At 45.9% G+C, this 25946-nt stretch overlaps 1 protein-coding gene across 2 annotated transcripts in view; it reads left to right on the top strand.

Moving 5' to 3' along the window:
* The window catches only part of IL4R (interleukin 4 receptor), a 169893-nt gene that overhangs the window by 115775 nt on the left and 28172 nt on the right, over positions 1 to 25946 (top strand). For both annotated transcript variants that reach the window (XM_085629267.1, XM_085629268.1), the window contains exon 10: positions 215 to 374. In XM_085629267.1, coding sequence (XP_085485393.1) covers positions 215 to 374 — 160 coding nt within the window. The remainder of the gene's footprint in view (positions 1 to 214; positions 375 to 25946) is intronic.

Raw genomic sequence — 25946 nt, forward strand, 5'->3', positions numbered from 1 at the left:
AAATCACAAAATGCTGATTTATTTTCACACTTACCTCTAGCTTTTACCTGCTGAAAATTGTGTAGTGGCTAAACTTGTGTGTGTGGTTCTTTTGTCATTCTGATTTGTGCGCAGTTGGCATGCTGAAATGTACCTGTATCTGTAAGCATGGCACAAGTAATTTGGTGCATGAAGAAATGAAACATCTCATAAACAGTCTTTTTTCAATTTTTAGAAATACACTGTTCTCCATGACCGAATGGAATCGCGATTTGAAATAAGTCGAAGTCAGTTAACACTGGGCGGTTACTATGTTGCTAAAATTCGAGCTAAACCCCAAGAAGGCTACGAAGGCATTTGGAGTGACTACAGCTCTGAAATTGAATTTCGTAATGGTAAGTAGTTTCGTGTAAGAATCCTTTAGTGCTTCCTTTTGTTGAGGTAAGTATACTGCTCTTTCTAGAGGGTTCTTCTACTTGCTCTGCCTCAAGCCTCCTTACATTCCTGGCATACGTTTTCATGCGAGGAAAGTGGACAGATAGTGTAGTGAGGGCTGCAATTTATATACATACATTACTAAATTAGCATAACCGCGTTAGATGTTAGAAAGCCATCTTGACACTTTTGCTGCTTTTGCACACGACACTGCAGTTGCATGTTATTATTTGAAAACTGCTTGCTCGCCTTTTCTTCGCATGAGAACTGTCTCTTGTTCACATCCCTAGCCTTGAGCTGCGACCTTGGTCTGAACATTGCGTAAAGAAACAGTCTGGGTCGCCAGACAATGCATGTTTTTGACTTCAGGTTGATCGGCCCACTATTTAGCCATAACACGCACACAGCTGCAAATACCTGAGAGTCGAGAGCTTTTAATATTGCAGTCTGCATGCCTTTAACACATTCTGAAGAAGAGCTTTCCCAGGAGCAGAGCACACCTGATCCTGTGATGTGCTTTAACTCATCTGATCTTTACAGTATGGGGTTCCCCATTCAAGCCTAAGAGACCTTTTATTAGTATAATAATATTAGTTTACTAGCGAAAGGAAGGTGGTTGTATCCCACTGTCATTTGTAATATGATCTCTCCTTTCATTTTCTATGGTATTGTAACAATGCTGATGGTTTTGATTTTAATCTCCGTGATAATACGGATAACAAATGGGACACTGATGCTGGTCGGATAGGGGTTCTGAGGTGAGTTTTTGGTACACCACAATTCACCGAGGTCCTGGTTTCCTGCGCATAGTTCTGTGCATGAGCAGAATCCCTGCAACATGGCGCACCTAACGTTTGGTCTATTGATTTGAAACGCCTTAGTAGTGCTTATATTAGTCCACGAGTCCCTCGCTCTTGTTTCCGGATAACAGGAGTGACGGATTTTAACCTACCTATTACTCACCTGATGGGTTCATTCAAGCTTGATCATTAAAAAGGTTTCTGAACCCTTGTGCTACTGATTAAAACCGTTGTAGATCCTCTGTGTGTCCTTATGGCTGTCGAAATTGCTGCACATAGCCGTACACCTCTGCGCCGTCATTTGACGACGTATGGGGTGCCGGACGATGGGATGGCCATTATTTTTGTAGTGAGTGCAAATGGAACCCATCCTTATGAGTTGTTCTACTCTTGCGTGACATTGCCAGCAGTGGATGCGGATGATAAAACATTTCACTCGTATACTCACACGCGGATCCCAGCCATTTATACACCATATCGGACACTAGAGATCCCCATTTCAACCTGGCAGCATAGCATTTGGTTTAATGGCGCCCTTCGCCATGGGGTAGCACCGGCTAGGCTGGGCCCTTTGTCAATTCCAAGGGGCCACATGGCCGGTGCTGGCCGGTTTTACGCCTCATCCCCGCTATTTGACTATTGCGGTGGATGAGTTGCGTACACTCCATACCAGCCTTATTTCGGTATATAGGGCTTTGGTACAATACGTTTCGCGCAACGTGCAGGTGGGTCCTGCTGTTGCGGGGCTACCAGCTGGTCACCCGGCGGTTGTTATTAGCCCCATCATAGTTAATTCGGTGATGGGCAAGCACCCCCAAAATAAGGATGATTTTCCTTATTGGCTTGCCGAGAAATTTGACCAGCTGGAAGCAGTGTTTCCACACTCTACGGAGGTGGAGAAACACAGAATTCTCACCATTAGTTTACCGAAAGATATATTCCCTGATTTGTGTGATTGTGACAACTGGGGTAAAATCTTTGCCGCGGTCTATTCGTAGTGCTTTGGCACTCCGTCTATGGCCGTGCTGCCCTCCGTCATTAAACATGTTCAAGATCAGCACGGACCGGAGGCGGCTGTGGAGTTGGGAATGAGGCTTGTCGGCGTATTCGACGTTGTTGCCCCCCTCGTCCTTGATAATCTCAAGGGAGATACGGTACAGTTCCAAGTGGCTAATGGCTTAGCCCGCGTCGCTGAACTCGATAAGCCCAAAGAGTTGCCTAAACTTATTGCGGAAGCCTATAGAACTCTTGGCCGCAGTAGTTTGGGAGTAAAACCTACTATAATCATTCCTGACTTGATACAACAAACTAAGGTGAGTTCGTCTAGTAAAGACGATCGTCCAGCTTTTCCAAAGCAGAATTGGAGAACAAAGAAACAGGGAAAGCAGCAACAGAAACAGGGGTCTCGTCCTGCGTCTCCCGTACAGCAAGCTAGCGAGCGCACTTACGATTTGCGCGATCGTACTAGTATTAAGTCGCCTGATAGATTTCAGGTTACTGAACAACGCTCTCCTCGTTCTTCACAGGAAACATCGGCCTCACAGTCCGGTGGCAGAGACCGTGGCAAGGGTCGGGGTGCACAACAAGGTCGTGAGCAACCCCGTCAGGCTGACGGCAAGGGCAAGCAAGACGAGTTTGCACGTCAACATCCCCCATTTCAGAAGGAAGAAAGTTGCTGCACTAACAGCGAGGTATGCCACAGATAGTGCGGACGCAGCTTCTGAACCTGACATGGGCGCTAACGCTGCTCGACAGCGCGGCGGAAGTTACAGTAGTGCGGCAAGCACTACGTCCATATCTGGAGGCGACAGCAACTGATACGTTCATTACTGTTGAAACTGCTGACACTAGAGTGGCTCCCCCTGACAGACTATATGACACAGTCCTTTTAATTGAAGGTGATATACAACGTACAATTCAAGGGATTTTTTGGGATAATCTGACCTCCTCTTATGACATTCTCCTAGCGGAGGGGGACTGGCCCCCACTTTCATTTTAGATGCTCCTAGAGGGGAGGAGGTGATCCTCCTGTCATTTGCGCACACAGTGCGAAAGGACCACGCTAAAAATTTCGCTGAGGAGTGGGCTCTGGTGCTAGCACCGGCTTTATATCGTACTCAGGTGGGCTGGGATAAATTGTCCCCCAGCCATGAGATTCCATTGCGGTCTATGCCCCAGCCGCAACCCCAATATCCCATGCGTCGCAAAGCTAGACCTCACGTCGCGGCAATCCTTGAACAATTGGAATATCAAGGAGTTATTGAAACATGTGTGTCACCAATGAATAATCCTTTATTCACTGTGACGAAGCCTGATGGGTCGTACCGCCTAGTTTTGGATTACCGGCAATTAAACTCTCATTGCCGGACATGTGCGGTACAGAATACTCACAGTTCGGCTCTCGTCGATAGTCTCGTGAGAAAACGGTTTAAAACCACACTTGACATTTCCAATGGCTTTTACAGCCATAACCTGTCCTCTATTAGCAGTCTGTGGACAGCGTTTACTTCTGGCGGCAAACAAAAACAGTTTAAAAGACTAGCCTTGGGCTACAAAAACAGCCCCGGCGTCTTTGCCGCACGTGTAGTCTCTCTTTTAGAAAGCATAGACCCTGATGCGTACTCGTATGTCAATGATATCTATCTCACAGATGACGAGTTGTGGCCGCATCTGTGTCACGTTGATCGCATTATTTTTATGTTTGCAGACTTCGGTTACAAATTCAACTTTGCGAAGTCTCACATTGCAGAGTATACAGTGTTGTTCTTGGGCTACGAGCTCAACAATGAAGGTCGAGGATTAGCTCCTCACTTTCTGGAGAAGTGCGCATGCCTGCATGCTCCTACGACACTGAGCTGGGCTTTCTGAATTTCGGTCATACGTACATCCCTGATTATGCCCAGCGTATCAAGCCGCTTTATGCCTTGGTACAACCTACTTTTTCCAAATCGAGCTGGCTGCCGGAGCATTCAGCTATTTTGCAATTACTGCAAGCTGATCTTCTTGCTTCAAAATACTTACTGACACGTGACAACCGCACTAACCTGGTAATAAGAATTGTACCTGGTGCGGTGGGTTTCACGTACTTAACGTTCAATGAGGGCGATACCGTCCCCATTGCATCCAAATCACACCTGTACACTTCAGCTGAACTGCGCTTTTCCTCTGTCGAAAAAGTTCTCGCGGCAGTACAGATGGCGATTCTCAAAGAACGAGCGCTGTCGCAAGGAAAACGCATGTTAGTTGTCACACCATATCCTGCCCTTGAGGCAGTGACAAAAGCAAGTGTACCTAATTCTAAAGCTTTGCATCCACGGTGGATACAATGGGCCACTTCCTTGACATCGCCCGATGTAACATATATCTTTGATGCCTCATTACAGACTCAGGAATACTTGCAGTATGAATTCGTTCATCTGGCTCCTCTGTCTTTGCGCCCGCTCGAAGATTACCATTGTGTCATTTACACTGACGGTTCCGCGCAACCGGCGATTGGATCGAAGCATGCCTATTCAGTGGCCTGCGCAATTGTGGTGGGTACATTCGTAAATGGTGAATTACAATCTGATGTCGTGCATATGCAGTCATTGGGTGATTGTACTGCACAATTGGCGGAACTTCGTGCTCTGGTGCTTGCACCATATTTTGCTGATCCTCGAGTCACAACTCTTATAGTAAGTGACTCGTTTTATTGTGTTCAATCTTACAACGACAATCTATATTTTTGGTCTCAAAATGAATATCGTGATTCCAAAGGTAGCACAATTAAGCATAAAACGCTTTGGGTTCGAGTGGCAGAACTTAAAGAGCGACTGCCGCTTGTGAATGTTATTCACACTCTCGGTCACCAACGAGTTCGTGTCCATGCTGTCGGCAACAGCTTAGCTGACGAGGCAGCGAAAACAGCAGTGGCGACATACTTAGTAGCAGCAGTTACAAGATCCAAAAGTAAGATCGATGATGACATCTTGGCAGCTATTGCTGCTACAGAGAAGGGAACTAATTACCCGAGAGGGTTCCCTTCTCTTTACCATTATCATTTAGTCCTGATAACGTCCCGTTAGTGAGGATTAACGACGTTGGTGACAGATTGATTCCCAATGCGGACTGCAGACCATCTTTGATATAAGCAGTTCACGAGGGTATGGCCTCTGCCCACGCCGGCGTGGCAGCTACTGTATCTCTGATACAACAACGTTACTGGTGGTGCGGTTTATATAAACAAGCTTGCGCTTATGTTCTTGATTGTGACATTTGCCAGCAGATTAAACCTTCAACTGCTGCGCACCCACCACAGACTCAGTTGTACATATCTAATAAACCACTTGGGTGCATTTATTTAGATCACTGAGGTCCTTTTTCCTCTGATACTGCGTACAAGTACATCTTGGTTGCAATGGATTCGTGCACACGTTTTCTGTGGGTATGGCCACAAAGGAGTGCTGATGCCCGTACTGTCATCAAGGATTTGCGTGTCTTTGTGGGAAGTTTTGCATGTGGTACCTTTCATTCTGATCAGGGCCCTGCGTTCGCCTCTAAGGCGTACAAAGAAGCCATGAGAAATTTGGGGTCCAAGTCAAATTTTCGTCTCCCTACCGGCCTGAGGGTAATAGTGTGGTGGAGCGAATGAACTGTGACCTAAAGCAATCTTTGACAGCTAGGGTTTTAGGCACTGGCTGGAACTGGCTAGCCCATCTGTATAACGTCCAACGTGCACTTAATAATCTCCCTAGAAGGTCTCTGGGTGGGCGGACCCCATACATGATGCTCTTTGGCATAAGAATGTTTGTCCCGGACCTTGATGGTCTAGACATGGCTGCGTCTGCCGCAACCTTTGACGTAGATGATCACTGTGCTGTATTGCAGACTCTACAAGAAGCCAGAGACAGTCTCGCGAAGGAACAGGTGCCCTCCACATCTGATGCTGTACTTCAGATTCCGGTAGCTGGCTGGCTACCCCGAGTTGGTGACCTGGTCCGTGAGAATGTGGAGAACAAGAAGGAGTTCGGCCCCTCTTATCGTGCACCGGTTCCAGTGCTTGGAGTGCAGGGTACAAGAACAGTCATTTTACCTCCACTTCCTGTTCCCAAGGATAACAGGTACATCTCTATTGACAATGTCAAGCTACAGCGAGTGGCCGATTCTTCTTAGTATGTCTCCAGCGGTTTCTTGCCCTGCGATGCTGAGAAATCCAGTTTTGGCTCCGGCATCTACCACCATGTCTGATGTTGCCATCGAGATGCAAACAGTTGCTGTTCCTTTATTGATACCACCGAGTGGTGGCCCACCTGAAGATTCTGAGTATGCTTATCCTACAGATGTAACATTGCCAGTTTTACAGTCAACAGCAGTTGCCCAGTCACGTTTCTCCTTTGACACGAACTCAATGACTTCTAATGCCCCGTCAAAGGTTTCTATTTTTGCTGTTTGGTTTAAAAGACATTTTTTAATTCCCCCTTGGACTTACATTTGGCTGATGCTCATATGTATTTTTTTTGTTCATGTCCATTGGATTTGTGGTCGTGTTTTTCCGTCTTGTGAATGGACACTACCTTAAAGAAAGATCGACAATTAGGCTAATTGATGGAACTTTGGCCCCCCACTCCTCATCACACATCATGAAGAGGGACCAGACTTTTGTGAATATTACTGCCTGGTCCGTGTTAGATGGGATTGCATGGGATGCTGTTAAATTTCAGATTCATGGTCCAACTGAGGTTATCAATGTACCGAATGTATTTCGTGTTTCTATGGGTGATGTAGTTAAACAAAGCATACGTTCTGATGATTGGGACGTTCAAGCCATAGAAGCACTGTTTTCTGATTTGAAATATTATGCCGCATTTGATGCTGAGGATTTGTATTTAGATACTGCTAATTATGGTGAACAGTTTTGCAACATTATGGCAATCGTTTCCTGCATAAAACAAATACGTTTCGAAATTTTGTAAATTTTACCCAATGGGAACATTGTCCAACACCAATCGTAGGTAGCTCAACCACATTGGTAGACAAATTCACATATTTTTCTGATTTCAGTGTTTCCAATCCTGCCTCCTTCTACTTCTAAGTGGCGGCTGAGTCTGCCTCGAAGGTTAGGCTGACACACAAAAAATTATGATATTCCAAATCCTTTATGGATGATTTATCAATCAGAGGTTATGATCTGTGGAAGGCTACTATTGATCTTAAATCGGTTTGGGGTTACAAACCGTGGCAGGTACAGGGGACAGAAGCTTTGCATCGTGCCTGCCTTATACCAAACCACATATTGTTTTTAAATTCAACAATCTTCCAAACCACCTGCCTTGGATTGGCTACTTCGAAAAAACTAAATTTTCCCTCTACTCTGGATCACGGTGCTTATCCGAATTGGGATAATCATACGGATCTGTCCCTTGATGCGTTGCAGTCATCTATCTCTAATACATCCTTCAATATTTCTAAATTTAATGCGGAAGGATGGTTAATATGGCAGACAAGCTCAGATTCCTGTCAACATCGTTTTCTGGGTTTGAAACCTGGGTATACGCAGGTTCGCGTGGACCCTCGTTTTGAATCTTCTCATTCCGTTACCACCTACTCTGTAGGAAAGTTATGCCAATCTTGGCTGCAACATTCCACCTTGGCATCTGTTAAACTTCATTTATCTAAATTACATGACAAAATGGATTTGAATGATTTTGTTAAAGGTCCTGTAGGTGGCAGGTCCAAAAGATGGGTGTATGATATTTATAACAAGTTTGGAAATTATCACAAATTGAAGCTGCTTCCAGATTAAGGGCTATTGATCAAGCCAATATGGAAAAAAGTACTAGCTGTTATAGACAATAGCATTAACACCCTTTCTTCCAGAATTTACACTTTAGACAATATTGTTTCCTCTGTTGTTGATATTGTGCAGGACGATGTGTCTGTTTTGTATCCTGGTCAAAATCAATTGCGGTCTGTAATACAGTTTGCATGGACCTTGCAAACGTTAAAGGCTGGGAAAGTCCCATGGGACTACATGAATACTTCATCCTTGTTTCTTCCCTTTAATTTAACTGCAAAACAACAATTTATGTCCATGAAAGATGCAACATACTCGTTACTGCATATTGAAAAGTTAGAACCTTTGCCTTTCTCTGTGGCCGAATTGAATTCAGCTGTGTGGCTTATCCACGGGTTAATCACATTGCCGTTCCCTTTGTTTAAATTCAGTTCATGCATGAAACATTATGCCCTAGGTAGATATGAACAACTTGGCACTGCCTTCCTGCATGAAGTTTGGTCACTCCCATTTACATACAGGTGCATGAGAGATGGTAAAGAGGTCTACTTGAAGGGTGAAGAGTGCACTTCCACTCTGTAGTATGTAGGCACATTCAATTGCATGGCGCATGCAATTTGCACGCTCCTAATTTAGCTTGCGTCCTGAAAGGGATTCCAGTGCCATCATTCACGCTGTTGGCTAACGGTAGTTATTTGCTATTAAATAATGAAGCTTGCTGTGGGATGCTAGTGGGAATTCCCTACATAGTGACTGTCTCACAGAGGGTAGTCTGCTGTAAGAATGTCCTTTTCCCACACCCGCATGGGCGGCTAGATATATCCATCTGGCCTTCCATTCCAACCTTGAAAGCAGAGTTCAACAAGATGAGCAGAATAAGGGCTCTATTGTCTCAAAAAGAAGTCGCGCTGACTTTTTCCCCGGAAATATTTGTCCTTCACGTAGCAAATACGCGCACCGAGGTGCAAGCGCTTTTGAATACTGATCTCCCTCTTCATTTTGGTGCCCTGATTCAAACTATCTTTAATGCCTCGTCAACAAGTGGCTTGGCACATTTTTTCAAAATTGTGGGCTCCGGCCTCGTGACCTCCTTCCAAACTATTTTTGGTGTGATCCCGGCATTTTTTCATTCTATTTTTTCCAGCGTCTTTGGCGGTCTGCCGTTGATTCTGGCCCTCGTAGCTGGAGTGCTGTTGTTGGTCTGCTTACTGCGCAATGGCTGCACGATTTGTGTCTCACGACAGCCTGCCCCGGCTGCTACATCTCCGTGACCGGATGCTTGAATACTATGGTACATTACCACTGGCAACCTTAAGCATAGCCTATGGATTGTCCTTCCGTTTTTCCTACTTTACATGCGTACAACCTGTCTTTCATTGCCTAGACTGTCCCTTCCAATGGGCTCTGGATTTGTGCTTGTCAAACTCGGTGTCTCCCGCCCCCGATTATGATCGACTGATGAGTCCCTTAGTGGCTCATGAGTTGGACTGTTCTGGTGTCAGGATTATGGCCTGTGGAGCGGCACATGGAGTCCTAGGGAATTGTGACATCGGTACGGCTGCATATGACTTCCTGGCACAAAGTTATCTTGAAGAACACGCCAGTTGTCCTCTGATGGTACTAGAGGCTCCAATTATCGAAGAACATGCATGTTCATTTCCCTTACTAAATTGGATGGCGGACACTTTTACAGAACATTCCAATGATTTCCTCTTGGAAGCTGTTGCTACTTACTGTGCTTATACGTTGATGGATTAACTTGGAGGTTGTCCAACTTTCCGTTGCACGGATGTTTGGGGTTTTTTTTTTCCTCCTTTTTTCTTTCATCATTGGGGCTCTCTGAGCCTTGCCATTAATTTTTCTGTTCAAAATTTTATTTTTTCTCTCCCTTTTCTCGTTTTTTTTCTCTTCGAACTTTCACTGCCCTTTATTTGGATTTCCACCTAGTGCACTTAGTTCCGTTCTTTCGAACTTGAACTCTGCGTTCCCTGATTGTATCCCTATTGATTAGTGGTCCGGCCAAGGGGGGGTGTAGTGAGGGCTGCAATTTATATACATACTTTGCTAAGTCAGCATAACCGCGTTAGATGTTAGAAAGCCATCTTGCCACTTTTGCTGCTTTTGCACACGACACTGCAGTTACATGTTATTATTTGAAAACTGCTTGCTCGCCTTTTCTTCGCATGAGAACTGTCTGTTGTTCACATCCCTAACCGTGAGCTGCGACCTTGGTCTGAACATTGTGTAAAGAAACAGTCTGGGTCGCCAGACAATGCATGTTTTTGAGTTCAGGTTGATTGGTCCACTATTTAGCCATAACACGCACACAGCTGCAAATACCTGAGAGCCGAGAGCTTTTAATATTGCAGTCTGCATGCCTTTAACACATTCTGAAGAAGAGCTTTCCCAGGAGCAGGGCACACCTGATCCTGTGATGTGATTCAACTCAGCTGATCTTTACGGTATGGGGTTCCCCATTCAAGCCTAAGAGACCTTTTATTAGTATAATAATATTAGTTTACTAGTGAAAGGAAAGTGGCTGTATCCCACTGTCATTTGTAATATGATCTCTCCTTTCATTTTCTATGGTATTGTAACAATGCTGATGGTTTTGATTTTAATTGTTTGTCTGCTTATGTTAGCCAAAGTACTACATCTTAGGACACGAGGTTTATAAAATAAACTCCTTAAACTTTACTGTGTCTTTGTTTACTCTTGTTGTGGACTGATATGAGAATAATTACAAACAGGTATTTCTGATTCCCACCATTCCTGAGAGTACTCGAAGTCACTTGTTCTGGGTTGTCTATACATTGGGACCTCCGTGATAATAAGGATAACGAATGGGACACTGATGCTGGTCGGCTAGGGGTTCTGGGTTCTGAGGTGAGTTTTTGGTACACCACAATTCACTGAGGTCCTGGTTTCCTGCACATAGTTCTGTGCATGAGCAGAATCCCTGCAACAATAGGTTGAGAAGAGCGTTGGATATTCCTAAGGAGGATGGGTTATTGCTAAAAAGTGTAAATTTACCTAGGAGGGTGTGGACCACCTTGGGCATTATGTTTCAGCCAAAGTGATTGAACCTAAAGATAAAATCTCAAGTGCCATAGGAAATGCCACTTTGCCCAAGGACAAATACCAACTAAAATAATTTTTGGGGCTTGTTGATTACTGCACCAAGATTCTTCCACAGTTTGGCAGCAAAACTGCGGTGTTGCATAAATTACTTAACACAATTTAGAAATGTGATTGGTGTGAAGAGTGTAATGCAGCCTTTGGCCAGAACAAACAGGGCATTGTTTCCACTCCACATTGGAAACCAGGTGAAGACAGCAATGTGAGCATAATTATGACTGATGCTAGCAGCTTTGGGTTTGGAGCAGATGCATTACAGAAGAGGTGCAGAGTTGATGAAGAAATTATAGCATTTGCATCAAGAGCTCTGCGGTGGCATAGTTCACATACTCAAAAATCAAGAAGGCAGCTTTGGCTTTGTGCTGGGAAGCCCGGTACTTTAAAAGTATTGGGCCTGATTTAGAGATTGGTGGATGGGTTACTCTGTCACAGACGTGACTGATATCTAGTCCACCTTCTTACTATTGCAACAGGATACAATGGACTTGTAATAAGGCGGACAGAATATCCTTTCACATTTGCGATGGAATAAACAGTTCACCTAAATTTGAATCCGACCCTTTGGGTGTGGTGGTGAGTTCATCATGCAGACAGACCATAAGCCCCAGATTGGTTTGCTCATCAGCAATGGGAGAGAGAGAGTGACCCATAGATTGTCAAGTGGCAGCCTCATCTACAGGAACTTCGCAGTAAGCTCAAGCGTGTCAGATGCAAAGGATTTTGCAGCACACTGCCTTTCTGGACTGCCTAAAGAAATTGGAGGATAAGGAAAGGGATTAAAAGTTAAATTGTGCTTCTTAACAAGTCTGCGTTTATGTGAGATACGTTGAGAAACGGTGGCAAGCATATGGCAATGCTAGCTGATGGATCACCTGTGGCCATCACGAAAGGGTGTGTGCTAAAAGCTACTTGTGCAGTGTCACGAGAAGGCACAAAAGCTGATCTCTTCATTTCAAAGACTATGTTCTGGACTGAGTTTCTTTTAGGTTGGTACGCTTCTCTGTTAGAGGTGTTGCCATGTTGTAAAATATGTTATTGCAGGTAGGGATAGGTGGGAATTCTTGTGGCTTGCACCTGCTTCTTTATTGCTTTGGATTCTGTAAGATATGTTTCTATGCCTGTTTTAGTTATTTTATGATTGTTTTTTTACACGCATTCCTCGAGTACTTTTTGCACCGGTTTTAATTGTATTTTCCATGCTCACCCATACTATGTTATCTGTGACTGTTTGTGTACTTCCTTTAGTTGTAAAAGTGTTACTTATCAAGGCGTATATGTGGAGTTTTCTCTTGTTTGCTCCATGTTCTTACTTCTAGAAATGTTTCTTGGCAAGTTTCATAGCAAACTTTCTTTAGCAGACAGTTGTTGAGTGGAGTGGAGTGGATTGGATTGGAGCTGCACCTTCTTTTCAACTTCTTATGACCTATCTTTCTTCTCTTCCCTTAATTTAGCTCCACATTCCTCCCATGTTTATGTGCTTAAGGATTTACCTCACTCATCTTCTCACATCTTTTTCCTTTCATCTTCTCTAGCTCTCCTCCTCCCTGTATTTTCCCCTTCACTCACTGCCATCTTCCTCCATCTTTAGTGAATACAACTTTGCTCTCCCCGCCTTTACCCCATACTATTTTCTTCACTTTATTAGTCCTGCTCCATCTCTTCTGATTACTATGTTGTTCTTCTTTCAGGATTACTTTGCTCTCAGATTACTTTGCCTTCCTCCCGTCTCACAATTCTATTTGCCACTGTTATGCCCTCACCCTTTCTGCTTTTCATAATCTCTCTTCAGTTGCTGCTTTTTCAATTCATCACTACTGCTTTTCTTTTCTCTTCTCTTTCCTTTCCTCCTATCTTTGCTACTGTTCTGACCATGTCCAAGGTTTTCCTTCCACTCCCATTTTTTAGATATGGATTTGGTTCATTTGCCAATCTCTTTGCCAAAAATTACACCATTTCATATTTATCTTAATAGCTTGCCATATGTGAAGCACGCTGATCATCTCTTGGTAATACGGGATTCTATAGAAAAATAAAAAATAGTTATATTAACTAATGACGCATCAGCAGTTTAACAAACTGTAATGATACATGCTCTAATTGGTGATAGATGCCTTTCAAGTGAGAGTAACTGCAAAAAAGGAAGCCTCGCTGTGATGTACACTCCTGTGGTGGATCCCGCTGTGAAAGTGGTTTCCTTAGGGATGATCAGTGTGCAGTAGTGGGCAACTCAAGAGTAGAACAGGTGGGTCCATACTTTTGGGTGTTCCCCTGGGTTTTTGGAAATGTGTCCCTCAAAGTGGGCACACTGGTGCAGGGTCACCCTCTTGTCCGCGGATCCAAAGACCAACAAAATAGAGATTGGAACTGGAGTTGGAATAAATAACAAGTTTATTAATCACTCATGAGTGGGACTACGTCCACACAACACTCTCAAGTGCTGCAGGAGGTAGTACACTGAATTCACAAACCATTGTCCCTTTTATACCATTTTGTTGCAGTGGAAGCATGTGAACAGAATTGGAAAAAACTGTTTTAGAAATAGCTATCAGCAAACAAGGGCTGATGAATAACCACTTGGTCAGCAAAGTGGGAGGGGGAGCAGGAAATGCTTATGGCAGCAGTAAATGGTCGACAGTTAACATCTGAGACCAGGTGCACTGGCAGCTACAAACCCCCAGCACATACATTGCTTCAGGAAGTCAACTAAAATAGATAACACAAGCAGAGTGATAAAGACGAGCAGCAGAGGACGGAAGAATTATGAAGGAAACTAAATGGACACCACAGCCAAAATGGCTGTCGCTTATGCTAAGTAAAATATTACACATTTCCACAGGTTGACCTTGCCCTTTGTCAACCTGCAGCTCAGAGTGGCCCAGATCCATTTGTGTGACACTATTTCAGACTTTGGAGGAATGGCAGTTAAGGGGTGCAGGAACGAGGGGCATGCAAGGTCACCATTATAGGGACACAGTCCTGCGGGTTCGCCTGGGCAACTGGAAATTGACTCCTAAGTCCTGATTTGCCACTTGCCTGTGGTTTTTGGAGATATGTTCTCTGTTAGTCTTTATAGTTCATGCTTTATAGAACTTTGTAGCTCAAATTCCTCATCATTTCCTTAGAGTGGGAATAGGAAAGGTTAGCGTATGTAAATGTACACACCCTTGATCTCACAAGAATGTCCATTCTGCCCTGACTATCTTTGAAGACTTTATATGGATGCCAGAGGTCCCAGGATTACGATTTGTGGAAAAACCACGAGAGGTAATGAATAGGATAGTCCCTTGTCCTCCCAGCTAATGTTCTGTCAACATGGAGAGGCCAAAGTCACCTGAAGTGAGTGTTGTGTGACCTAAGACCTATTTCAGAAGGCCTCAGTTCCTTGAATGGGATACCTTTTTGTTCCCTTTGGTAACACAGCAAACAGTAGCAATGGAGCTAGGGGTGTGGAAGGTGCTGCAGCATCCTAAGAAAATGGGCACTCATCATGCTAACCCTATCTCAATTCAAGCGTACTTTTATTTCAGTCCTTGTCCATTGAAGGGACAGGGGGTACAATAAACACACTTTGGGAATGCAAATGCTGGTATGGAGGTCTGATGTCCCTTGTGGCCTTCACACCCAGTTTTGTATGGATTTGCAGGAGTAATCCTATCAAATGCATATTAATGATGAAAAATTATCACTAAACCAGGCCGGTAGCCTTCTGGCACTGTGCGCTAAATGACAAGGTCCGATCATGTAACAGACGATTTGTAAAAACGACGTCTTCCTTTCAACCCGACCCTTCATATACCAGGGTCGTTGTGCTGTAGTCGCAAAAAAACATGTTTATTCAGTGACAGCATGGGGCAAGAACACAAACAAAAATGATGGGTCTTTACGGAAAGAAGTTTCTCCATGGCAATACATATTTTCGTTCTGGGGAACAAAAAAGTTACATAGAGCAAATGCTCTTTTCCGTTCAGTTTCCCCATATGGAAACTCCTATGTATACATTTACAGATGAGTTAATATACATTCATATCAGATCAGTACATCTGGGAATTTGGGCAAGTTAAGAGAGTCCCATGAGTTGTTTTCAAATTATTTGAAAATTCCATTAAAATTTTAAACTTATTCAAAACATAGGCTAAGACTACATGTGTACATTGTTGCCACCTTTAATTATTAAACAAGAAACCCATTCCCTCGAAAAAAACAACCAAGCCAAAAACCGTCACCACAATTTTTCAAAAGAGGAAAAAAATAACCAAAAATATTGCTACATTGTAAGCATAGAACAATTATTTAGGCAGTGCAGTGAGGGAGAAATGCATATATTAAACCTCCTGAAAAGGTATAATGTGATTTCATATGCTAAATACTTGGGTGAAATAGGTTTAGCAAACCATTTAAAATATCAGTAGTTATAAAAAGTCTAGTTACAATGGCATATAAATGTGAATTACACATTTTAAAATATAATTATCTGCGTGCTGATTTTGCTCTTGATCCTTTAAGTCTATTTTTAGATGCTCCTCTTTCTTTGTTATAAGCAGTGTGTACGAATGGGATTGCTTGCCATTAATATTTAGTTATGTTAAATTGAAGAAATTGTGTTTTAAATCCTACTCTTCACAGCCTTGAAGAGTTTGTGTTGAACATTTTACTACTAATCTTTGTGCCAAAAGACTGAGCTGTGAAAGTTGTGCCCTGAGCATGAACATGAATGCATATTTTTGTAGTAAGTGTATTGTACTAAGATACAGAGGTGTTAAGTTTCCGGTGTTTGTCTGCTACTCTCTTCAATTCTAGCATGTCCAGCTCTGGTGAAGAGATCATTGGCACATCCTCTTTCAGTTCTTGCTTTGTTTTCCTGGCACAACTACATTATGTGACTGAATAGTTCAACGGTGGCTTCCAAACATCACTAAACTCAACCATTCTCAAACATACATCTCTCTGCTCCCCCACTCCCTCCTTCCCTTCCCATCCTTTTGTTTTCCCTCTTATCACCACAAGGATACTATTCTGGTCACAAACTATGCCTGAGTAGACAAGGTGTCTCACAAATCCAACCATGTCCGTCGTCCTTCCTCAGGGTAAAAAGGCTAGGGTAGTAAAAGCTCCTTGAGAAGGCTTGACACACTGTTCTAGTCCCTGATGCATAAACCTCTCTGCCCAAGTCTTTCCTTGTGGAGCATGCAGGGGCGTAGCTTCAGGGGGGTGTTTGGGGTGTTATAACCTCCCCCCCAATAAACGCATTTTCAGGTAAATATTTGGGTACGGTGAGGTATCTATCGGATTTCACCAGGAATTTTTACATACACACATACAAAAAAAGCATGCACATTCAGTCCCTCTCTGTCTTAAAAAATGTTGATTATTTTCCGAAATATTGTGTTTTCTATCACTTAGTACCCCTACCAGTCCGCATTCGTCTCTTTTCACTGCCTCTTTAGCCCCTCTCTTACACCCTGCTTGTCTTATAATGTATTTTAACATAACATATACCGGTATGATTGTTGGAAAATCTGAAGTCCCCCCCCCACCCTCTCCCCCAAAACATACTGACCAAGCTACGCCTCTGGGAGCAGGATGAAAATGCTGAGGAAGATCTCCTATCTTCTAGTCCGCCTATAAGCAGTGATGATTCCTCTCCTTTTCCTGTTGTCTCCTCTCCCATGCAAGCACTTTCTTCTGCTTGAGTGTAGTTTGAATCAGATTCTCAATTTTGTCAGCCTCACTTCGACCTTGAGGGAGAATCGATGTTTTTGCTGTCAGAATAACAACATAAGTCCTGCAAATGGTCCTTCTGCCAGATCACTGAATTTAACCTTTGCTGGTTTTCCTCTCGTATTGAGAAATCGGCATATAACTGTCTTCACTTTACAAGTACCCATCTCTCCATCTCTGGAAAAATATGTTCAACTTTAGTAAATCTCTCATCTCCTGCTAGCTTTTGGTCAGGATTCCAATAATGGCCTCTGCCACACTTTTAATTATGAGGTATCCTAGGCCAGCTAAGTTATTTGTTTAAGGTTTTTTATATAGTGCTTCTTACCACTGGGCAGTCACAGCTCTTTACAATAGACCAAGCAATAGACTGAGTCTCAAATACTTTTAACTATGTTAACTATGTTAATGATTAACAATGACATTGACGGAGGGGGAGGAGCCTAGCGCGCAACCAAGATGGCCGCGTAGGCTTGTGGCTCCCGAGGGCCTCCGCAGCCTCCCACGTCTATCCTGTCATAATCCTGGTTTTTTAGACGGGCTTTTGTCTATGATCTTGCGCTAAGGTGCCACTCGTTTTCCAAATCGAAATTGGACTCCGGGAACCGGACTGGTGGCGATCTGAAGTTTGCGGCCTTCTCCGGCCTTGGTCCCGAACTCGAGTTGGTGAGGTGCCCGGGTGCGAAGTGAACAACAGCGGCATGCCAGTCTGGGCCTGCCCCGGACCCCGTGCTTTCACTTTCGGTTTCGAGTTGATCTGCGGAAACTGACGTCGGGACTTTGGGTGAGCAGCGCCGAGGACGGAGTGCATAGCCTGACTCTCGAACTGTAAACAGGCCTATTTCAGTTGGTGGCCCGGATCTCCTGCACTTGTCGCCTGGCCTTCCTCCGGGTGCTGGAGGGTGCTGACCTTGGTGGTCGCTGATGATGGCGGCGAGAGTGGACGGCGACAAGCTGAAACCCAAGTCTACCCGGAGGGGAGCTTATTCCCAGGCCAACAACATGGACCGCTATGCGCAGCCAAAGGGATCCCCTAGTGGATCACATAAATCGCCTGAGCCGCCCAAGGAGGCCTCGGGCGCATCATCCGAATTGACTCTGCTGGATGTCATGGGGGCCATTGAGGAGATGAAGGCGACTGTGAACCAGCAATTTGATACCTTGGCTAATAAATTGGACTCGGTGTTGATTGATGTGACTTTGGTCAGAGCGGACCTGTCCAAAACAAATGACCGGGTCGACTCATTGACTCAAGCGGCGTCGAGCCTAACTGTGGATGTGGCCGCTTTGCAGACGGAGGTGCGGAGGTTGCAGCTCGCCAGTGACCTGACTGATCGTCACCTTGAGGATTCCGAAAGCAGGGCCAGGCGGAATAATGTCCGTATTATCGGGGTGCCCGAACGATCGGAGGAGTCTGCCACGGATCTTTTTGTGGAGGATCTAGTGGTGACTCATCTAGCACCCAAGGGGCTGAGCAAGTTCTTCGCTGTGGAACGGGCCCACAGGATTCCAGGTGGTGCGCCCAAGGTGGGTGCTCCCCCCGCGGCCTATCATTGCCCGACTTTTTAATTTTCGGGATAGAGATGCTATCCTTCAGGCATCGAGGGTGGCTGGGCCATTAAAGTTTGAGAACTCTAATGTTAGCTTTTACCCAGACTTCACGCAAGCGGTTCAAAAGCAACGGTTAGGATTTTTGGCCATCAAACGGCGCTTGAGGGACATGGAGCTGAAATATGCGATGCTATTCCCGGCTAGGCTGCGGGTTGAGTTAGAGGGTCGCTCACATTTCTTTGACCGGCCGGAGGCGGTTGGAGAGTGGCTGGATGCCCTACCTAGGGGTCGAGGTCGGGAAGGTCGGATGGCGGAGAGCGGAGAGTGCTCGACGGAGTAGGAATGGAACTGGGATCCTGGCTATGGACCGGACTGGTAACGTTTTGCACCTGTGGCTGCACTGGACTCCAGTTTGTAACACTTTGCCCTTTGGTATTTGGAGGTTGCGGGGGGCTTGCTGGGGCCCTTTCCTCCTTCTGGGGTTTTTCTTGTCTTCTTTGTAGTGAGTTTCATATTGGGGCGACAGGCACACTGCACGTTGGGGGGGCTGTTTGGGCTCACGCAGGGGTGCAGGGAGGGGGGAGTTTTGTTGGGGTTGATAGGGTGGGGTTGGGGTTTGATTGTTTGCATCACAAGGCGGGGTAATGTTTTCTGTTGTGCTATTATGATTGTGCCCTCCGGGAGGGGGATAGTTTGTGCTGGGAGGGATGGGGGGTAAGAGGTTGAGACTTCGTTCATGGAATGTGAATGGGTTGGGGGACAGGATAAAGCGGGGGGTGGTCCTGCAGTTCTTGAAACGTATTTCGGCTGACATTGTGTTTCTGCAGGAGACGCACCTCATAGGGAACTCTTTCCATGCCATGAACAGGCGAGGATATCGCCTTCTGGCCCATTCTGGTTTCACCTCTGGCTCGAGGGGAGTGGGCATTTTAGTTAGGACCTCTCTCCTGTTGGAGGTGGATGAGGTGCTCCACGACGACAGAGGGCGCTACACTGCGCTGGGGGGGAGATGGGAGGGTAAGTTGATTTCACTGGTTACTGTCTACGTGCCGCCGGGCCTGTAGACGGCCACCTTTGCTGATTTGGGGCGCCTGCTACTTGGGCTTCCGGGGGGGGTTTTGGTCTTGGGGGGGATTTTAACGCAGTGGTTTCCGGAGTTGAAGATCGACACCCCCTAGGGACCTCCCTCGGGCCCAGAACTGGCTGGGGGGCTTTCTGGATACCCTGGGACTGATAGATTGCTGGCGGTTGAAACACCCTGGACAAGCGCAATATACCTTCCACTCCGGGGCCCACGGTAGTCTTTCGAGGCTTGACTATATGCTAGTGCCTGCGGCCCAAGCTGGGATGATTGGGGAGGTGCGACACTTGGCCCGCGGTATATCTGATCACTCCCCTCTTTTGCTACACTTAGATATCGCCATGGGGGCGGAGGAGAGGGTGGCGCCGATCAACCCCTGGTACCTACGAAACCCCACGATCCGTGCAGACCTGGTTAAGTCCCTGGAACACTATTTTAGCGACAACGTGGGGTCGGTGTCTTCCGCCGTCTCCCTTTGGGAGGCCTTTAAGACGGTGCTCCGGGGCCAGGCTCTGTCTCTCATCTCCCATACCAAAAAATGCGAGGCGAAAGAGGTGGTTCGACTAGAAAATGAGATCACCGAGTTGGAGATCGATTTGGAGCAAGGTGTTACGGATGACAGACTGCATGTGCTGGGGCTTAAGCAGGCCGACTACAAGGCGCTGGTTACTGAATCTGCTAAGAGTATGAGCAGGGAGCAACAGGGGCGTTTGTACGATATGGGTGATAAGGCGGGGAAGTTGATTGCCTGGTTGGATAGGAAGGAGAGAGCGAGTCGAGTGGTGCCGGTTGTTGAGAGGGTGGATGGTGTGTGTGTGACGGACCCCGGTGATATTGTTGATTGCTTTGCGGAGTATTTTCACGGGGTTTACTCTCCGGTCTCTGGGCGATCGGAGGAAGACTCTCGACTGCTGCTTAAAGACATTGCTCTGCCATCTCTATCTGATGAGGATAAATTATTGATGGATGCGGCCCCGTCGCCGGATGAGATTGCTTTGGCCATTCGCTCTATTGCTTCTGGCAAGGCCATGGGTCCTAATGGCCTTCCCATCGAATTATATAAGTTGCGCCCAGATAAGATTGCGCCGTATCTCCGGGACATGTTCCTTGAGGCACAGGCGGCGGGCTCCCTCCCCCTGACCAACGTCTTGCTACTATTGTTGTTATCCATAAGGAAGGGAAGCCGCGGGATCGGTGTACTTCTTACAGGCCTATCTCTTTGTTGAACGCGGAGCCCAAAATCCTAGCCAAGGTACTGGCCAATCGCCTGATCCGGGTCGTGGGCAACCTGATTCATCAGGATCAATCCGGTTTTATACCCCATCGCAATACCGCTTTGAACCTGCGGCGACTGCATGGCGTCCTCGCTAGAGCGCCATTCATCCGTGAGCCGGCCATTTTGGCGTCCCTGGACGCTACCATGGCGTTTGACACCTTGGAATGGCCGTATATCTGGGCAGCATTGGCGAAGTTTGGGTTTGGCCCGGGGTTTAACAGTTGGGTGAAATTGCTTTATGATAACCCACTGGCACAGGTGGTGGTCAACGGACGGGTGTCGGCTCCCTTTGTTTTGGGTAGGGGCACGCGACAGGGATGTCCGTTGTCGCCTCTTCTCTTTGCGCTTTGTTTGGAGCCCCTTGCGGAGTGGCTGCGGTGGCACCCTTCGATGCGTGGCCTTAGATGGACATCGGAGTACGAGGATCGTGTCTCCCTATATGCGGACAATATCCTCTTGTATCTTGCATCTCCGCGCAAATCGCTCATTGTATTGGTGGATGTGTTGAGCTCCTTTGGTCGCAACTCCGGATTGGTCATTAACTGGGCTAAGTCTTGTGTGTACGTTCTCTCCGAGGAGGCCCCCCCCCCTTCCGCGGGGGTGCCCTATCCAGGTTGCGCAGTTGGGGTTCAAGTATTTGGGAATCTTTATAACCCTGGACCCGGTGGCCCGGTATGAGCAGAATCTTCTCCCCCCCCCTTCAGCGCCTAAGGGCGGATGTGGCGGGTTGGCGGCGGCTGCCGCTCTCGCCGCTCGGCCGGGCGGCGTTGTTCAAAATGATGTCGCTGCCACGCTTTTTGTACGCCCTACAGAACACTGTGGACGTAGTGCCGGCCCGCTATTTTCGGGAGGTGGAGTGTCTTCAGCGTCGATTGTTTTGGGATGGGCGGCCGCGGATTGCTCTTGCCAAACTAACCCTACCGTGGTATGATGGGGGGGTCGCTCTCCCTGATATTAAACAATATTATTGGGCCTCCCAGTTGGCTGCTGTCAATCACGGGATGTATGGGCCTGCTTTGAACCCGGCTTTTGAGATGGACAAATTGTTATTGCCAAGCGGGGATTATAATCGAGCACTATACTCGGGGTCCCTTGATGCGCGACTGACAGGCCCGACGCGGGTCGCGGTGCAGGTGTGGCATGCAGCAAATGCGGCGATGGGGTGGAGGGATCGCTTGACTCGGGCAACGCCATTGTACGCTTCCCAGCGTTTGGGTTATCTGTGTACTACGAAAGGCTTTGAGAAATGGGATATGATTGGTATCAGCAAGGTAGGGGATCTCTGGACGAAAGGGAAATTTAAGACGTTCGACATGCTGAAAACTGAATATCAGTTGAACGATAGGGAATACTTTCGGTATGCTCAGGTTCATCATGCCTTGTGTTCCGTGTTCCCGGACGTGGCGGCTATTCCAGAGTCCTCCCCGTTGGAAGACAGAGTATTGGACGGCTATGTGCCGGATAGCACCATTTCGCTGATTTATAAGAAGCTTATCAATGATCGAATGGGTTTGCTGACCTCATTGCGGGAGACATGGATTGCCGACGGTTTGGAACTTGACGACGAGGATTGGGTGTCAGCGGTGGCCTCCCCGAAAGAGGTGGCTATCCCGGCCCGCTTTCGTTTCGTCCAGCTTAAGATACTTCATAGAGTGTACGTCACGGGGCCTGGTTTGATGCGTATGGGGTATTCGGTGGATGGTCTGTGTAAGCGAGGCTGTGGACTACTGGGGACTTTCCTCCATATCCTGTGGGAGTGTCCGGAGGTGACTCGGTTTTGGTGTAGAGTGCATGCGGTGTTAGAAGAAGTCACGCATGTTGCCTTGTTGCCGGAGGCACGGAGATGTTTGCTGAATGTCTGGGAGCCGACTGATTACAATGTGATGCAGACGCAGTGGGTGACTCTGGGCTATATGGTAGCGAAGCGTGACATTGCACAACTGTGGGGCTCCCAGAGGCCACCAACGGTCTCAGCGTGGAAGGAACACATGGACTGGTGTATGTTCAGAGAGAAAACGGTGTATGTGGCGAGAGGCAAGCCTGGGAAGTGGATTAAGGTGTGGGGTCCCTGGAACTCCTATCGTGGAGGTATTTGCGCCCCGCCCCAGACGCGAGAGATGGATGCTGCTCTGTCTCCCTAGCCCGCGCATTCCTCTATGCTCCTGCGACATGCGCATTTGGTTTCTTCTGCCCGCCCCCTCTTTCTCCCTGGGTTTGTTTACTCCTTCGATACGGGGAGCACATGTTACTGCTATTAACCTCCTCTGCCTTGTGTGTGTGATGTTTTTCGTTTTCTTCAAAAATATGAAACCTTTCTTTGCTTGTCTATGGACTGCGGCTGCGGCTGGCTGAGTTGATTAGCACTCCAGTAGCTCTCTTATTGCTTCATCGATGTGGTTGTTAAGATGTGTCTAGACTTATAGTGTGCATTAGCGGCCGGCCTGTTGGTTGTAGGCCCATACTTGTATGTCTCTGAAACTGTAATAAAGGTTTTAAAAAAAACAAAAAAAACAATGACATTGACTTCATGACTGATGCTGTCCAAGCTGTTTTCTGAGTAACAATCCATGACCAAGCTTTCAATGCTGGAAGTCCAGTAACCTTTGCTTTGGGCTCTCTCACTCAAACCACATGTCTGTAGATGAGAATTCTCTTTCTGAAATTTAATGGAGAGTCCGTTTGAACGGCAAGTCTACAGAGGGTCATATTCTCAGTGGAATGGAACATCCACTTCAGTACTCAATAGCTGCTTGCAGGCAGCTCTTCCACCAAAAGCCCAGCCAAGCAGAGGATGCCATAGCTATTGGCCTTCTCAGAATGGACAATGTTTTGCTAGTGATGCATGTCAATAAACTGAAAGGCGCACATTTGAAAGCACTGACAAAACTTTCCAAGACCTATCAGAGCAGTGACTTAGGAATAGCCTAGAGGTCAATGCAGAATACTTTCCAGGTCTATCCATTTCAACCGCGGGCTGTTACTCCATTCATCTCCAGAAGCAATTAGAGACTGAATTCCCTACACCTTCAGGTAGCGAATAGTCTCTGGGGTCCTCTGGGCTTGGTCCCTTTTGCATTGTACCTCAATTGCCAACTGACAACATTTGTGAGCTGGTGTCCACATCTAGACGTCTGATTTACAGATGCCTAGTCAAGTCTTCCCACTTGAGCTTCCTGTCTTTTTGCCCCCTTGCGAGGGTTCTGCTCTATGTGGGGAGAGCGAGCTCGAGTTGATTCTGATCACTAGAGATTAGAACTCACAAGTTCCTTTATCTCCTGGAACAGGTTATAGTTGCCTTTAAGTCACTTCTCTTGCGCCTAGAGAGCTTTCTCCACAATCTGGTATTAAGGCCTCCTCCATCTCCTCGCTTGACTTATCTTTAGGGACCCACAAGACGGTCAGACCTGTTGCAAGACTCTATGGAAACCAATAGGCCTACAATCTTCACTGTACAGCTTAGCTTCATCGGTACATGGAACAGAATTTGAATCTGCTTAGGCCCTCTCCGCCTTCCCTGAGGGACTTATAATCTGATATTTTTTCAAAGTATTGACCTACCAGGCTATTAACATCTTCCTTTCAATATTTGTGACGCACTTTCCCTGCTGCACTGAAACATTCTTCTGGAAAATCAGTTCACGTAGAATTTCTCCTAGCTATTTTCCTTTTTATCGTATGGCCCATCCAGTATGACCATGTTTCTTAAGGCTCTATGTTTCAAGCTAACAATCTCCTCTACCTCATTTCTTGCAGAAGGGTCACTGATGTCACAGTCCTTTCTGTGTCTGGTCTGCACTTTGGTCCAAAAAGTGCTACCTGCTAAATCCCAGCCTAACCAAGACTGCGGCCCCTTTTCTTCATGTACCACTACACCCTTAAGCTGCTCAGGTGTCCCTTTTTATGTGTCCTCAGCCCTTTCTTATTTGTTATCCAGCAGAAACAGACCTTGTTTTGTTTCAGTAATTCTGGTTTTAAACTGGGGTGAGGCAAATGTGTCGGCCACCAAGTTCCTTGCCTCCTCCTTCTTTTTGTTTATCCTTCTGTCTTCCTCTCTGTGCACATCTTCACTCTGTGTTTCTTATTTTGGGTGGCTGATTCTTTTACCTTTGTTTCACCCTTGACTTTTACCTTAACCTCAAATTACTCCGCAACCTCCTCCATTTCCCCTTATGCCTAATCTATTTCTTCCTTGTCTTCTTCTTCTTTTGCCACTTCTCCTTTTACTTCTCCCTTCCCCTTTTACTTCTTCCTTTTGCAACTTCAACTTTTAAGTTACTTTGTTGTAATTCTGAAAACAGAATTCCATACAATTGAGTGCTTCTCAATTATTATTTTTTTAACCAAAAAATGATTTATGATCATCTATATAAAGGTTTTTTTACAATGACATAGACTGAACTTTTGAAATTGCCATTCTTTGTGATTCAAAAAACAGTTTACAATGTACTAATGTGAAATTTGGAGTCTCAAATAGCTTTGTGAGTCGCAATGTCAACATTGCTTTTGAATCGCAAGGAAAGGGTGCACTGAACTGAAACGGATACTAAACAATGATTTGCCATCACTCCTTTTGTCACAAATCATTGAAATATTGCCAGTTATCAAGAAAAATCAGTATCCACTCACAAAACGATAGCTGTCAATGAGAGCCATCTTCCATTTTATGAATGGCAGCTGCGGATATCTTATGAAGCCAACAGTGGTCCCATGGAACGCTGCATGCTTTGGTAAAGGCATTTCATATGCTGCAGAATATTTATCATATTGCAGTCCCGAAACCCTTTAGCGACATGGACTGCAATGACTGCATTCTTCAAGTCTAGCAATCGAGGTCTGCTGTCAAATCTTTTCATTTGATTCACATGAGTTGACAGAGTAAATTCTGCCTTTCAAAATTAAAGGGACAGGATATCCGGAAGACCTTGCCCTTGGTCCTGTTGAATCGTGCCAGGAATATAGGGTCTGCGATTTGATCCTTCATAGTCCATATCCAATTTTGTGAAGTTGGTGTGTAATCAGTCTGCCTTTGTCTGATTGTGAATGAGCAACTTGAAAATTAGTCATAATGGCAAAATTCCCTTTGAGTTACTGGAGACAAATCAAGTTGGAGTCGTTTTTGAGAAATGCTGCAAATCTTTCACCGAGCAATTTTCTGCCGACATGAACATTCCCACAATGTGTCTTGATTAATTAAAA

This window comes from Triturus cristatus, chromosome 10, assembly GCF_964204655.1.
Source record: "Triturus cristatus chromosome 10, aTriCri1.1, whole genome shotgun sequence".
NCBI lineage: Eukaryota > Metazoa > Chordata > Amphibia > Caudata > Salamandridae > Triturus > Triturus cristatus.